We start from the raw sequence: 14,528 nt of genomic DNA, 5'->3' as shown, positions 1-14,528 counted from the left end.
GAAAAACTAAATACCGCTTGTTGAAATATTTTATTGTTCAAACATATTTACATATTTTTCCAGGACTAATGACACAGTATGTGTAAAGAATGTGATTTCAGATGAGAAAATGTTCCTGTCAAGGTGACAGATTTGAAGGTTTTTCTCTGATTCTGACTTTACAATATTTTGAGATCACATCTCATCTCTGCTTTGCAGATATTTGCAGGTCTTGATGAAATTAACGCTAATTTCCGTGTCAAATAATATAAAACTTAAGAAACAGCTATTTCATTTCAATCAAAAATATAACAGCATGTTAAGAATGCAGGTTTGTTTGTTTATTTATTACTAAAACTCTAAAAACATAAGACTTTCAGCCTAAACTGAATGTAATCATCCAGCATGACACTAAAACATGCAGCTATCTAATATTTTAACTTCAGTAATTTTCTCATTTCCAAGGTTGCTGACATTTGAAACTTCATCCACTGTATTTTGAGATCACATCTCATATTTACTTTTCAAGTGTCCTCAGGTCTTTAATCCATAACCTTATGTCAAGGCTGCAGGTTTGTGCATTAATTTCTGACTAAAACAGAAACAAGAGTTCTGAAACTATAGCTGTATTACTGAATGTTAACTAACCTGTGTTAAGTTGAATTTGTGAAGAAACGTTGTTTTTCTTGCCTCCTTGGTGAACGAAAAATCCAAAAACTCTTGAAAAATTCTTGATTCTTGAGGGTCCACATATAACAACAGCAGAAAACATCTTTTTACACAACTTCCACACAACTCTTGCAGTATAATCCAGATCTGAAATGTACAGTATGCTCTGTACTTCCCGAACACTTGCATTTTTGCTACAACCTTACAAGTTAGTACACTTCCACATACTCAGATGAGTGCAATGCCTGCTCGGTCTCCTTTACTCCAAGTCAGTAAGAAATGTTTCTGTTTCTGTATTCTTTGTTCACTGTGGAGGCATGCAAGAAAACCAGGGTAAGTAATTAATAAACAAATGATCATTTAGGGGTGAAGTTTTCCTTTAAGATCCTTTTAAAGGCTTTAAAATACCCAGCATAACACTAACACCTGCTCTATATAAAAAACGTTTTCTATAGTTCCCACTTCATACGTTTCTAACATTTGCAACTCTTTCGGGACGTCTACTGTGTTTCTTCTCGCCCGTCAGATTGTCTCAGTCGGATCTCTGCTTTACTCTCTTTGGCAGCACCAATGGCGGGAAGTCGTATTTGCAGTGTGTTTGTTGGCAGACCACTTTAAACAAGGCTGGTAGAGTTGAAAACACATCAGTCTGATACTCTGCATTGGAACTATGTTAAATTGCATTGTCCCTATCAAATAAAAAATGAAATACAATGTGTGGGTTGCGGCCGGGGGGTTCTGATACTCTTACTAGAAAATATAAAGAAAAAAGACAAAGCACCATTCTGAGTAAGTTATTAATAACTTACAGAAACATTTAGTGATAGAAGGCTATTACAAATATTTTTAACTGATAGGGATTAAGCAGGATTTATACTTCTGTGTCGAATTGACACTGTGCCCTGCGCCTTACCCTGACGTGCACCTCCCAAGACATGTAGCTACACATTGCGGTGACGCAGACCTACTGTCTGAATTTATTGTGAAGACAATAAAGCCTTCACCAAAATAGCAGTCTTGTGTGTGATTTATCCTGGCTTCATATGAGTAGAGGAAATGTCCACTAGCCGCTAAGCTAATTTCACCATAGACTTGTGCTTTGTTTCCACTGAGGGAAATGGTTTCAGCTTACACATATAGACAGGAGGTCTGCGTCATCACGAAGTGTAGTTACATTTCTGGGGAGGTGCAGGTCAGGCTACAGCGTAGGCACTGCACCGATTCACAAGTATAAATCCCACTGTAGGATGCATGCAGCACAGAAACTACTCTGGACATTTAAAACTTTGGGATACCTGCTGTATATCTTCTGTGACCTCATCTTTGTTTTGTGGAGATCAAGTGTCTGCAGGTCTTTTTATATGAAACTTAATAAATAACAATTTTACCTTGAACACAGACTGAAACGGTAGATTCAGGGTGAAGGTTTGATTCGTGCTGAAAAACAAACAAACAAAAACTTCTTTCTGTATGTAAAAGCTTTAAGATGTAAAGAAGGCTTCAGTAACACTAAAACCTGCAGCGCACAGTTTGAATCATATAAAAATATTGACATCAACAAACAAAGAAGGAGATTTCTTTTTAAAGACATGAAAGCGTATTTAAACACATGCGTGACTGCTCTCCCTTTAAATTTGGTCATTCACTTATTTCTGGACAGAAAATGGTTGCATGTGACTGTACACTGAATCTACGGGACAAAAATACCACATGGCTCGCTCATATTTCATGTTTCTATTGAGGGGTCATAAATTACAGGAACCCCCTTCCTCTCGTCCAATCACTGGAGATTATCTGCTCCCACCCCGATCCATCCCTCCCAGCTGCCTTCCTCTTACTGGGTTACAGCAGCACGAGGACAGCTGTCTATACATCACACACTCACACACACACACACACACACACACACACACACAGACACTCTATCTAGAATTTGAGGTTCTTTGGGACCTCCCAGGGGAACTCCTTCCTGCCAAAGTGTCCATAGCAGGCCGTCTTCTGGTAGATGGGTCTCTTCAGGTCCAGGTCACTGCAGCATGAGACAGATACATTCAGATACTTAAACCCTGATTATTTTTACATTTCCCACAACGATCACGTTGCACATATTAATAACAAAGCAGATGCAGTGTGATCAGTTTAATGCCGACCTGACGATGACGCCGGGTCTGAGGTCAAAGTTTTTGTTGACGATCTGCAGCAGCTGCTTCTCGCTCAGGTGAGAGGAGCCGAAGGTGAAGAGGGAGATGGAGAGTGGGTGGGCCACTCCGATCGCATACGCCACCTAGAAATACAAAGAGAAAACAAGTCAATCAATCAATCAATCAATCAATCAGTAGATCTTTGATGACTTGTAGACGAGAGTTTAAGTTAAAACTGTGATCTGTATTTTTGGCCTTGTGCAGGATTTGGGGGATGGATTTAACTTTTCTGTGTCAAAGTGACTGGACCAAAAGGAGTGTCCACATACTTTTGGCCAGAGTGACAGACAGTCCTGATCATGAAGGATTCTCAGAAGGGCGCAGTACCATCCAACTACCGGCCAATAACCTGCTTCTGTACAACATGGGAGCTCCTGTCAGGCATCATAGCGACCCAATACATGAGCAAGGTAGTAATACCAAGGTAGCCAAACACCAGCTACTGGACAATAGAGCACTCACCCAAGACTGCAAGACCAGGCAGACCACCCTGTGCACCGCCTGGATTGACAACAAGAAAGCCTAAGACTCAATGCCACACACATGGATACTGGAATGCTTGGAAATGTCAATGGGGCTGTGGAAAACGACTCTGTAGGCCAACTCACAAGTTACCATCAAGTGCGGCATAAATCAAGGGGATGCACTCTCCCTGCTCCTGTACACCTGCACAGGCCTGAACCCCCTCAGCCAACTCATCACAAAGAGTGGCTTCGGATATCAGTTTTGAAGTGGTGCAACCATCAGTCACCTGCTCTACGTAGATGACATGAGGCTGTTATGCTAGGGGTGAGCGAGACATTGACTCACTGATCCACCTCACTAAGGTCTACAGCAGTGACTTCAGAGTGTCATTTGGACTGGATAAGTGTGGTTGCATGGCGTCAAAAGCCCCTTTTACACTGCCAGATTTTTGGCGAATGTTGGGACATTTTGCCGGCGAGCTGTGAGCGTTTAGACACACAGAGCCGGATTGGCGAGCAGCTAGTAGCAAGAGGGAAACACAAACCTGACAGACACTGTAAAGATGAGCAACTGGGGAGACAAGGAATTGCGCGCCCTCCTTGTCCTCGCAAACGAAGAGGCCATTAACCGTCAGATGACGGGGACGGTGAAGAACGGGCCGACTTACGAGAGAATCGCCGAAGGACTGACCAGCCGCGGCTTCCCTCCCACGTCAGTGTTTACGTCACACGCTGAGCTACACGTTTTGTTACTTGCTCACGCCCCCCATTGCCCCGAAAAAGGCACATTCTGTATAAACAAAAGTAGGTAGGCGGCATTTTGCTGCACTCCCCGATTTTGTTTTTATACTGCCAATGCTGAAAAAAGACTGATTGGGCTTTCCTGCAAATTTGCACAACTCCTGTCTAAAAAGGGCTGAAGAGAGGGAAGACGATCAGGACCAAGGGGGTTGAACTACCAGAGGGCAGAATTGCAGATGTTCAGGACAGCTACAAATATCTTGGGGTCCAGCAGGCAAATGGGAACCATGAGGAGGCCGCAAGAAAGTCATAGCCAAAAACCTTTACAGAGTGAGGCAGGTCCTGACAAGTCAGCTGCACAGAGAGAACAAGGTCCGAGCCATCAGCCCATACGCCCTACCAGTCATCGTATACCTCACTGGCATGAGAAGCTAAGATACTGCACAGAACCCTCAAACTCCCAGGCCTTTGGTAAAGGACCCGAACCTTTTTCCTTCAAGAAAAAAGAAAAACTTAAAACCAATAAAAGAAGCTCCACACCAAACATTACGAATGTCTCATATATTTCAGAAGGACTTGTTGATCTCACCTGCACCAGCACCCTCCTGCACAGTTTGGCCTTCACCAGAGACTTTGCCACCCAGCGGGCGGCGTAGGCAGCTGAGCGGTCCACCTTGGTGTAGTCCTTCCCAGAGAAAGCCCCGCCGCCGTGAGCCCCCCAGCCCCCGTATGTATCGACGATGATCTTCCTGCCCGTCACTCCAGCATCGCCCTGACAGAGAAACATACAAACACTTACATTTACATCGCTTCTACAAAAACTGTGGATGTTAAATGAAAAATTTACTGTTCTTCTGTATTTTGTAGGATTTTTTACATTGAAAATTATCTTTATCTTCTAATTAAACCTAATTATGTTGAGCCATAAATCATCATGTTATACAAGGAGTTTCTGTCGTGATCCTGGTTTTTGTTTATATTCTGTTATCTTGAGGACTTTGTTTTATTTATTCATGTTTAATGTGTTTCCTGTTTTATTTTGTAGAGTCTCTCCTCATGTGTCTACTTTCCCACTTGCGTTCAATCACACCTGTCTTCATCAGTCTCGTTAGTCCTTCCCTGTTCCCAGAGTCTCCCCTCACACCTGAGCTGTATTAGTCTTGTTTGCTCCACCCTTGTTGTAAGCCAATCTCCATTTCCCTCCCTTTGTCCGAGTCCTCCTGCTCCAGCTGTGTCTCGTTCTTTTGATTAGTTTTCTGTGTGTATACATATGTGTGTTTCCTTCTGTTACTTGTCAGTTCGTCTGTGTTCATCTCCAAGTTCATGGTGTCATTTCTTCCCGGTCTCTCATATTCTGTTTTAGATTTTCTCCCTGAGTTATTCCTTGTGTTCATCGTGCTTCTCTGGTTTGTTTCAGTTTAGTTTTGCTTCTCCTTTTTTGTGTGTTTTGTTGCCTGCCTGTTTCGAAGATTTTTTTATCAGCATTGAAACTCGTTTTTTGTTAAACCTTATACCTGCCTCCTGCTCTGCAGCTGGGTCCTTCCTGAACTGATTCCTGACAGTTTAAAACCTTTAACCTGTCAGATTGTGGCAGAGAATTAAAATCTGGCGCAACTTCACCAACTTTCAAAGGGCACGAAGAAGAAAAATAGGTTGTCAAAACTTTTGCAACACTTGAAGTATAAACAACTTTGGCGGTTTTACCAATGTGTCTTGGATTGTGGCCTTCATCATCAGAGTCATCATGAAACACATTACAGAGAACATTTTAAGAACATGAGATTGAATGAAAGAAAAACAACCTGAAGAGGTTTTTACCTGTGGTCCGCCAATGACAAAGCGTCCGCTGGGCTGCAGGTGGTAGACAGTGTCCTCGTCCAGGTACCTCGATGGGACCACAGCCTTGATGACCTTCTCCTTCAGGACCTTCTTCTGCTCCTCTAGGCTCACATTGTCATCATGCTGCGCTGAGATCACCACAGTGTGAACCCTCTTGGGGATCACAGCTCCGTTCTCTTGTGTGTAGTGAACCGTCACCTGGATGGATGGGCGTGGAGAGGCTTCGGTATTTCTACTATTACACTGCATCATGCTCAAATTTGGATATAATTCCAGTTTTAAGGCATTTAAAGGGATTTAAATTTTCAACTTCATCAACCCAAAAAACAACAATACAGACAACATTTTTATATTTGAGCTTTTGCAATTGAAGTCTTGACACGTGTGCAGTGAGTCCAAAGCACCCATACGATCCGATGCGTGCACAGGCTGAAACTGTCGAGGTGTTATTGGAAAGACGTCTCCCAGCTCAGATGTTGCATACCAGCGTGCTCTGGTTGGTCAGCACATTCTGGTGGTCTAACTATCTCATCAGTAATTGCACACAGGGAAAACTACCAGCTTCACTTCCAGGATACCTCAGAATATATTTTGATCCATAATAAAAATAAACATTTGGGTTTTAAGTTGGATGAACGTCTAACTTTTAAGGAGTGTATCAGTGTTTGAGTTCATTCAGAAGATGGAGTTCTGGGATTAGCACTGAACAAAGCTTTTTAGATAAGACAGCACTTTATTGTGAAAGTGTTGTACAGCAGTTGCAGTACAAAGTAGAAAAAGTACAAATCTAAAATATCAGTAAGGTGCAAGTCCAAAGTATACACAGTGCAAAGTAAAAAAAACAAAAAACAAAACACTGTCTGTACTGCAGTGGTGTATTTGGATCTCACCTGTGTCTTGGAGTCGGGGCGGAGCCAGGGGACAGTCCCATTACGTCTCAGTTCGGCCATCTTGGCGTTGAGTTTGTGTGCGAGAACAACGGTGAGGGGCATTAACTCCTCTGTCTCATCCGTGGCGTATCCAAACATCAGACCCTGTCCTCACAGGATGAAACTAATGTTGTTACCAAAGTCTTTGTCGTATTCATAGCAACTCTGTGTGTGTAACACATCTTAAAGTTGGTTTTCAGTCTCTTCAAGTACACTGAACGAAAATATAAACGCAACACTTTTGTTTTTGCTCCCATTTTTAATGAGCTGAACTCAAAGATCTAAAACATTTTCTATATACACAAAAGACCATTTCCCTCAAATATTGTTCACAAATCTGTCTAAATCTGTGTTAGTGAGCACTTCTCCTTTGCCGAGATAATCCATCCCACCTCGCAGGTGTGGCATATCAAGATGCTGATTAGACAGCATGATTATTGCACAGGTGTGCTTTAGGCTGACTACAATAAAAGGCCACTCTGAAATGTTCAGTTTTGCTTTATTGGGGGGGTCAGAAAACCAGTCAGTGTCTGGTGTGACCACCATTTGCCTCACGCAGTGCAACACATCTCCTTCGCATAGAGTTGATCAGGTTGTTGTTTGTGGCCTGTGGAATGTTGGTCCACTCCTCTTCAATGGCTGTGTGAAGTTGCTGGATATTGGCAGGAACTGGAACACGCTGTCGTATACGCCGATCCAGAGCATCCCAAACATGCTCAATGGGTGACATGTCCGGTGAGAATGCTGGCCATGCAAGAACTGGGATGTTTTCAGCTTCCAGGACTTGTGCACAGATCCTTGCAACATGGGGCCGTGCATTATCATGCTGCAACATGAGGTGATGGTCGTGGATGAATGGCACAACAATGGGCCTCAGGATCTCGTCACTGTATCTCTGTGCATTCAAAATGCCATCAATAAAATGCACTTGTGTTCGTTGTCCATAACATACGCCTGCCCATACCATAACCCCACCGCCACCATGGGCCACTCGATCCACGATCCCGATCTTGGAGGTGAACATGCTGGATGTGGAGGTCCTGGGCTGGTGCGGTTACACGTGGTCTGCGGTTGTGAGCCCGGTTGGATGTACTGCCAAATTGTCTGAAATGCCTTTGGAGATGGTTTATGGTAGAGAAATGAATATTCAGTTCATGGGCAACAGCTCTGGTGGACATTCCTGCAGTCAGCATGCCAATTGCACGCTCCCTCAAAACTTTCGACATCTGTGGCATTGTGCTGTGTGATAAAACTGAACATTTTAGAGTGGCCTTTTATTGTAGTCAGCCTAAGGCACACCTGTGCAATAATCATGCTGTCTAATCAGCATCTTGATATGCCACACCTGTGAGGTGGGATGGATTATCTCGGCAAAGGAGAAGTGCTCACTAACACAGATTTAGACAGATTTGTGAACAATATTTGTGAGAAATGGTCTTTTGTGTGTATAGAAAATGTTTTAGATCTTTGAGTTCAGCTCATGAAAAATGGGAGCAAAAACAAAAGTGTTGCATTTATATTTTTGTTCAGTATATTTCTGTGAAAAACATCATAATTTAATCCAAATGTGACAGTCCAAGTAAATAAAAACAGAATTTGTGTGTTACTGACCTGGTCTCCAGCTCCGATGTCACTCTCGTGTCGATCAATATGGACTCCCTGTGCGATGTCAGGGGACTGCTGCTCGAGGGCCACCAACAAGTTACAGGTCTTATAGTCAAAGCCTGGACACACAGAGACAGGGACACGTCCATGAATTCAAACTACATGTTGGAGGAAGAGGTGCAGACAGCTAAGACTAAACATCTGGCTCCACTCGCCTTTGTCTGAGTTGTCGTATCCGATGTCTCGGATTGTGTCTCTCACCACCTTCTGGTAGTCCACGTTGGCTCGAGACGTGATCTCACCACAGAGCAGCACCATGCCGGTCTTACACACCGTCTCTGTGTAAACACACCCCCATAGAGGACATTGAACTGCGTATTCGTCTTCATGCCATAAAGTGTGCAAGTTTTGATTTTCTCTGCAACTTTAAAGTTTAAACAAATTCCCTCTGATGACTTCATAATGAATTTTAAATTATGTCAGACTGAAGCGATCTGAAGTTTACCGAGAAACCCAATTTTATCTGTTTTACATCAGAAGAATAAGTATTTAAAGTAGTGTTATTTTCATGCCTAGGGGGCTCAAAGTTTTGATGAAGCTTGCTATCAGTATTTTAAAAAGGCAAAAATAAGTAAATAAATATACAAACATTCTGCATTTTTTTCTTGCATTCACAGTGGGCACTGTTTACCTGCCATACTTGCCATCTTCTCAGCTCATTCAGTAATTTTCCACTCTCCCTGCCTCTCCACTTCCCCTACCTGCCAGCCTATCACCTGTCCACACATCTCCCACTCCTGCAGTCCACCACACCCACCTCATCAAGCCAACTGCTCCCACCTGTGGATCATTACCTCCTGTGACTAGAAAGACTCTCCTTGCCAGATTATTCTTTGTCATTTATGTAAGACTTTCCAGCGTTTGTTCCTGGAGTGCTACATCATTGCCAACCTCGCCTGCTCCTGACTCTCCTGCTTCATCTGTTCCCCGGTGAACCACTCAGCCTTCTGTCCCCAACCAAGAGCTCTGCTTCCACGTTCCTGGTTTCTGTTCACCTGTTCCCTGTGGCTGCTGTGGAATTTGAGGCAAAGCCCAACATCAGGCCATCAAAGCCCTCTCTGGTGCAGCTGAACAGTCAAGCCGGTGGCTATGGATCAAGAGGAAAGACACCACTTGGGCCCTGAAATACCACGAACAACAGCAGGGTTCAAGGGAGTAAAAGTGTTGCAGGTGAGCCCTCTGGAGGCCCCAGCATGGCTCTGACTTTAACTTGCAATCGTAAGTGGGTGCAACAACAATCGACCAGTTAAACTTCACCCTGATTGAAGTCAGGTCAGTTTTTCTCCGGTTAGTTTCTTCTCTCTTCCCTCATCGTAATAAGGGAGTAAGGGGGAGGGAGGGTGAACGACCTGGTCTGGCAGGGGGGAGTTCAGTCCACACAGAGGTCTCTCCTTGGCTCTGCCTTCCTGATGCTCCTTCTTACTTTTCTGTCTACCTTTGCTGTTTCCTACTTTTCTGTCCATCTAACTTTAACCCTTTGACTCCCACTCTTAAAGCCCCCAGATGGCACTATCACTCCCACTCACAGTCTCAAGTATGTGCATGAAGGGATTGTAACATCCAGTCCTAAACTGAACTGTCCTCGTGTTGTTGCAGCAACCAAATGAAGGCTTATTTTATCTGATCTTAAACTGTCAGCTGCAGAAATAATTTCACATACGTTCATGTCACTTTGTTAAACTTTCTTCTGCTTGTAAAAAATCTGTTGTTAACTATAATCCTGTGCTGTGGAAATATTGTAAATGCTCTGCTTCCCTCTGCTGGAGAGAAACACATTATCACTCACCACAGGCCACTTTAGCATCCGGGTCCTGCATCAGGTGAGCATCCAGCACAGCATCACTGATCTGGTCACATATCTTATCTGGAAAACAGCAGATTGAAGTACATTAATATCTGTTTCAATATGTGTGCCACTTTGTTTCCTCCCGTGACCTTCGGCTGCAGATTCCTCATCTGGGCAAAGCCTGAAAATATCAGATGTCAGAGGACGACACTTGTATCAGGAGCTGCAGCTCTATGAATAACCTCAGCTGGTCAATGTGACATGATACACTGTAACTCCATCAGGTCATTAAAGCATCGCCACGCTCACATCCACTACTGTACTCAGACACATGACACAAATTTTTTTACTGCACCACACGAATCTGACAACTGAAGTTACTGTAGATTTTATTTTAACAAGACGTGAGACGCGTATTTTAACTGGGACAAATCACAAGTCACATATCCCCCCGATTCTGGCCTCTGTCCTTCGGTTGCCAGTCACCTTGAACTGATTTCAAGATTCTTTTATTAAATTAAGTTAAATCAAATTAATACTCATTTTATTTTATGTTTTTTGAACTTGTGCTTCAGTAGGCTGCGTTATCTCAAGTATTGTGCTTTACTTCAAATCCTGTATGAAAACTAAACAAAAAGAAGAAGGTGCAGGTGAGTCTGTCCACCTGTCTGTCTGTCTGTCTGTGTGTTTGCTGAGGCCTCAGTGGGTCCTTCAACGCACCACCGCGCGAGCATGCTGTGACCCAAATCAAACGCACCTACGATGACGCGTGAACTACACGTGCACGCTGCGTATAGCAACGACCCAACATGCTAATGAGCTCACAGTGGAGTCTCCAGCGGATGCCTCTGTGTTTGGACCTTTTCCTTCATGTTGTTTCCTTAAATGTTTTACTGGGACCAGAGAGACCGAGTGCACCGGCGATATATCGCACTGGGAATGAAGCAGTTGAACTCGGAGCAGACTGTGGAGGGCTGCAAGGTGCACATGAGTCGCATAAGGACGTCACACAGGTGTGTTGTATTATGGGGTGTGTAAACACTGTGCAGCTCTGTGTTTGCTTTAACATGTGTCTGTGGCTGCAGCTGCAGTAATAATAATCTGATAAGATGAAAGATAATAGAAGATCATGGGGGGGGGGGGGGGGGGGTCGATACTGCATAGTATCGCATAGTATGTTTTTGAGTGGCATCATCTTATCTTCACACAGATATCAAGTATCATTGTTTTTATCATATACATCTTTGATATGACAAATACAAATTAAACTTCTGCTGCAGTAACGATGACTCAAGTGAGATGTACAGACTAACTACTTTATATTGTTGATGCTGACAAAGTTTTCCTCCAGGGATATAATTTACAGTTTAAAAAAAATGTATTGCAATATGTTTTATCGCAATACACAGCATAACGCAACAGGTTTAAAAATGCAGTAATATTGTATCGTATCGTGATAATATTGTACTGTGGGGCCTCTGGTGATTCCCACCCTCACTGATATTGATACGTCTCTGTTGTTGTTGCCTTGGTGATGTTTATTGTGCTTTTTATGTGCCACATTATACGGTTTATGTTTTTTGCACCCAATGCTGTGTGCATCACTCTGTTGGGTTTATTTTTTGGTCATTTTTGTTTAACTGTCTGAGTTTGTTCTGGTTGATTCTTGTGAGGCTTCACTGAGGAAGCTGGTTGATATCAGTTGTATTAACAGGCTGCAAAGTGCATCTGTAGAAATGAACATATTTTTGGTCTGGACATGAGGGCGCATGTTGCCGATATTGCTCCAGTCCTGGCAATAACAATAATTTGCTGTCTCTGTGATATGGCGGTGCATCTTGTCTTGTGCTTAGAGGGTAAGGAGCTCCTGGACCTCATTGTTTTCTCAATTTGCAGACATTTTCGGCTGCTGTTCTTCTTCTTTGAGTTAGCTGCTAACTGCTAACAGATACTTTCTAAATCTACAGTGGGTCACACACACAATGCATTGTCACACCTGTGCCACTTATGATCCCATCCTACTGGCTATCCCATTTATGCGGACAGTTTCAACGCTATAACTACCTCTGATGCTGTTTTAAAGGCAAGACCACTCTGCCCAACATGGGGGCTGTTGCTGATGTTGCAATACTGTATAACAACATTACAACCTTACAACAGTGCTCCTGTTATTTAAACTAGCATTCCACCTCGTCACAGGTCCAAGCAAATAAACAAAAAGCAAAACTGAAATGTGTAATTTGTGATTTTATTTAGTGGAACTATTAAAATTGTAACAGACTCAACAACTGTTGTTGTTCACAAAGTAAAGAAATGAGAGATCATTTTAGTTTTTGCTGAGTATTTGAAGGCGAACTGTTCAGTGACAAAAAACTAAATCAACTATTTTGTTGCAATTCTACGTTCTTAAATTTAAATAAATAAATAATACACATTTTTTTACTAATTTGTCATATTGTCAAATATATCGTTATCACAAAAATACCCTGAAATATGGTGATATTATTTTAGGGCCACATGGCCCACCCCTGCAGCTCACATGCTCTCTTCGTACTAACTGTGGCGTCAGCAGCAGCAGCAGCTGCAAGTTCCTTATGAACGACTAAGAAAATGTGAATGACTCAACAGTTGATTTAACTCAATGTCCTGCGTTTATTGAACATGTTTTCACATGTACAGTAAACTTAAATCAGTTTATTTTACATTTTCGAACTCATGAGACAACTGAACTTGTTGTTCAAGTTTTTTGTGTTTGGTGAACTGGAGTTTGTAAAGCAGCAGGGCAACGTTAAAAATGATCCACAGTGAGTGCATTTGAATTAAAAACTTAGATGTCACGTGCAGCTGCAGCTCTTTGTTCGTGCACTAAAGCATGTTGACAGTCTAAGTTTACACCTTCATAGTCAGGATCCATGCTCTAAGTACAAATGATCACACTGAGTCAGAGGTGTGCAGCTCTGCAAACTGCTTTCTTTCTGGTACAGTGCCTCCATGCAGCGCTCAGGATTCTGCACATTCCTCAAAGTCATCAATGATCACTGAAACATCAAAGTGTTGAACACATGATAACCACCACTGCTCCTCACTCAGCAGCAGCATGGAGAGGGAGTCCTGTACTCACCGGGGTGTCCCTCTCCCACAGACTCAGAGGTAAACATGAAGGAGCCGTCATGAGGAGCGTGGTCATACATCCCGTCCACTGTCCCATTCATTTTGTCCCTTTGCAGATGAGCCTGATGTTCTGTAGACTGGATAGAGATGACAGAGATGGAAGAAGTGATGGCAGCGGAGCGCAGAGGCTCTTCACGTGTTTCTTATCAACACAGGAGAACAAAAAACGGACAGATTGTGCGGCTGCAGTCTGATCTAACAGTCCCGGGGCAGAGCGGCCCATAACTCTGCACTATATAAAGCAAAGACAACACACACACATGGGGGGAGGGTGCCATGTGAACCAGTGGGTGAGACCATTCAGAGGCGAGGGAGGGGACGTGGGATTCCTTTCTCCTCTTGTTCTTGGAGATACTTTTTTCTTTAACTCCTCACGTGCCGAACGTTCCCACTCGGACAGAGAGTGAACTCGTCAAACTCAGATCCGTCTGATCGGCGGACTCTTGAATCAGAGAGTTTATCTAATCTGAGTTTTACTTTGAAGTTCCTCCACAGATTCATTCATGCCTGCTCTTTGTTTCTTTGTACCTGGGGGCCCCTGAGGTCTCTGACGGGGTGTCTCTGGCTGAGTACACATGGAGCCAGCCGCCAGTCAGAAAGTAACTAAGTTCATTTTTATTTTAAACAAGAGTGTTTGTTGGATTTTTAATATACTTCAAATAAAACATAAAAAACAACAACAAAAAAACAAGTAAGGTATAAAATAGAACACTCACGTCAGGCGTCATCTTCAATCAGTCAAACTTTATTTATATGGCACTTTGCGCACAAAAAGAATGCAACACAATGTACTTCACAGCGATTAAAGAGAGGAATAGAAAATAAATAAATACAAAATTAGAAAATAAAATAAGACAGTTCAATTAAAAGCCAGGCTAAAAAGGCAGGTCTTGAGTTTGCTTTTAAAAACATGGACACTCAGTGCAGCCGTCAGGACTTCAATACCTCACCGTGGGTCTTTGCTGCAACTTTGAGGATGATTAAAAGGCCACGACCAGAAGACCTGAGGGTTCTACAGGGTTCATACCATAAAAGCAAATCTGATAAACAGGACTCAGATCATTAAGAGCTTTATAAACCAATA

General features: G+C 42.9%; 1 protein-coding gene across 1 annotated transcript; it reads right to left on the bottom strand.

Moving 5' to 3' along the window:
• Positions 1-11: 11 nt before the first annotated feature.
• On the bottom strand, positions 12-13,681 carry LOC117247348 (S-adenosylmethionine synthase-like). The gene is made up of 9 exons (XM_033611857.2): positions 13,395-13,681; positions 10,274-10,351; positions 8,643-8,765; positions 8,434-8,546; positions 6,784-6,927; positions 5,873-6,091; positions 4,644-4,826; positions 2,799-2,932; positions 12-2,677 (listed from the first exon to the last, which is right to left on the bottom strand). Exons 1-9 carry the CDS (start codon positions 13,483-13,485, stop codon positions 2,575-2,577), a joined length of 1,188 nt encoding a protein of 395 aa, XP_033467748.1. The 5' UTR covers positions 13,486-13,681; the 3' UTR covers positions 12-2,574.
• Positions 13,682-14,528: the final 847 nt, after the last annotated feature.

This window comes from Epinephelus lanceolatus, chromosome 21, assembly GCF_041903045.1.
Source record: "Epinephelus lanceolatus isolate andai-2023 chromosome 21, ASM4190304v1, whole genome shotgun sequence".
Classification (NCBI taxonomy): domain Eukaryota; kingdom Metazoa; phylum Chordata; class Actinopteri; order Perciformes; family Serranidae; genus Epinephelus; species Epinephelus lanceolatus.
The sequence above is the reverse complement of the archived record's forward strand: the minus strand, read 5'-3'. Positions and strand labels throughout refer to the sequence as shown.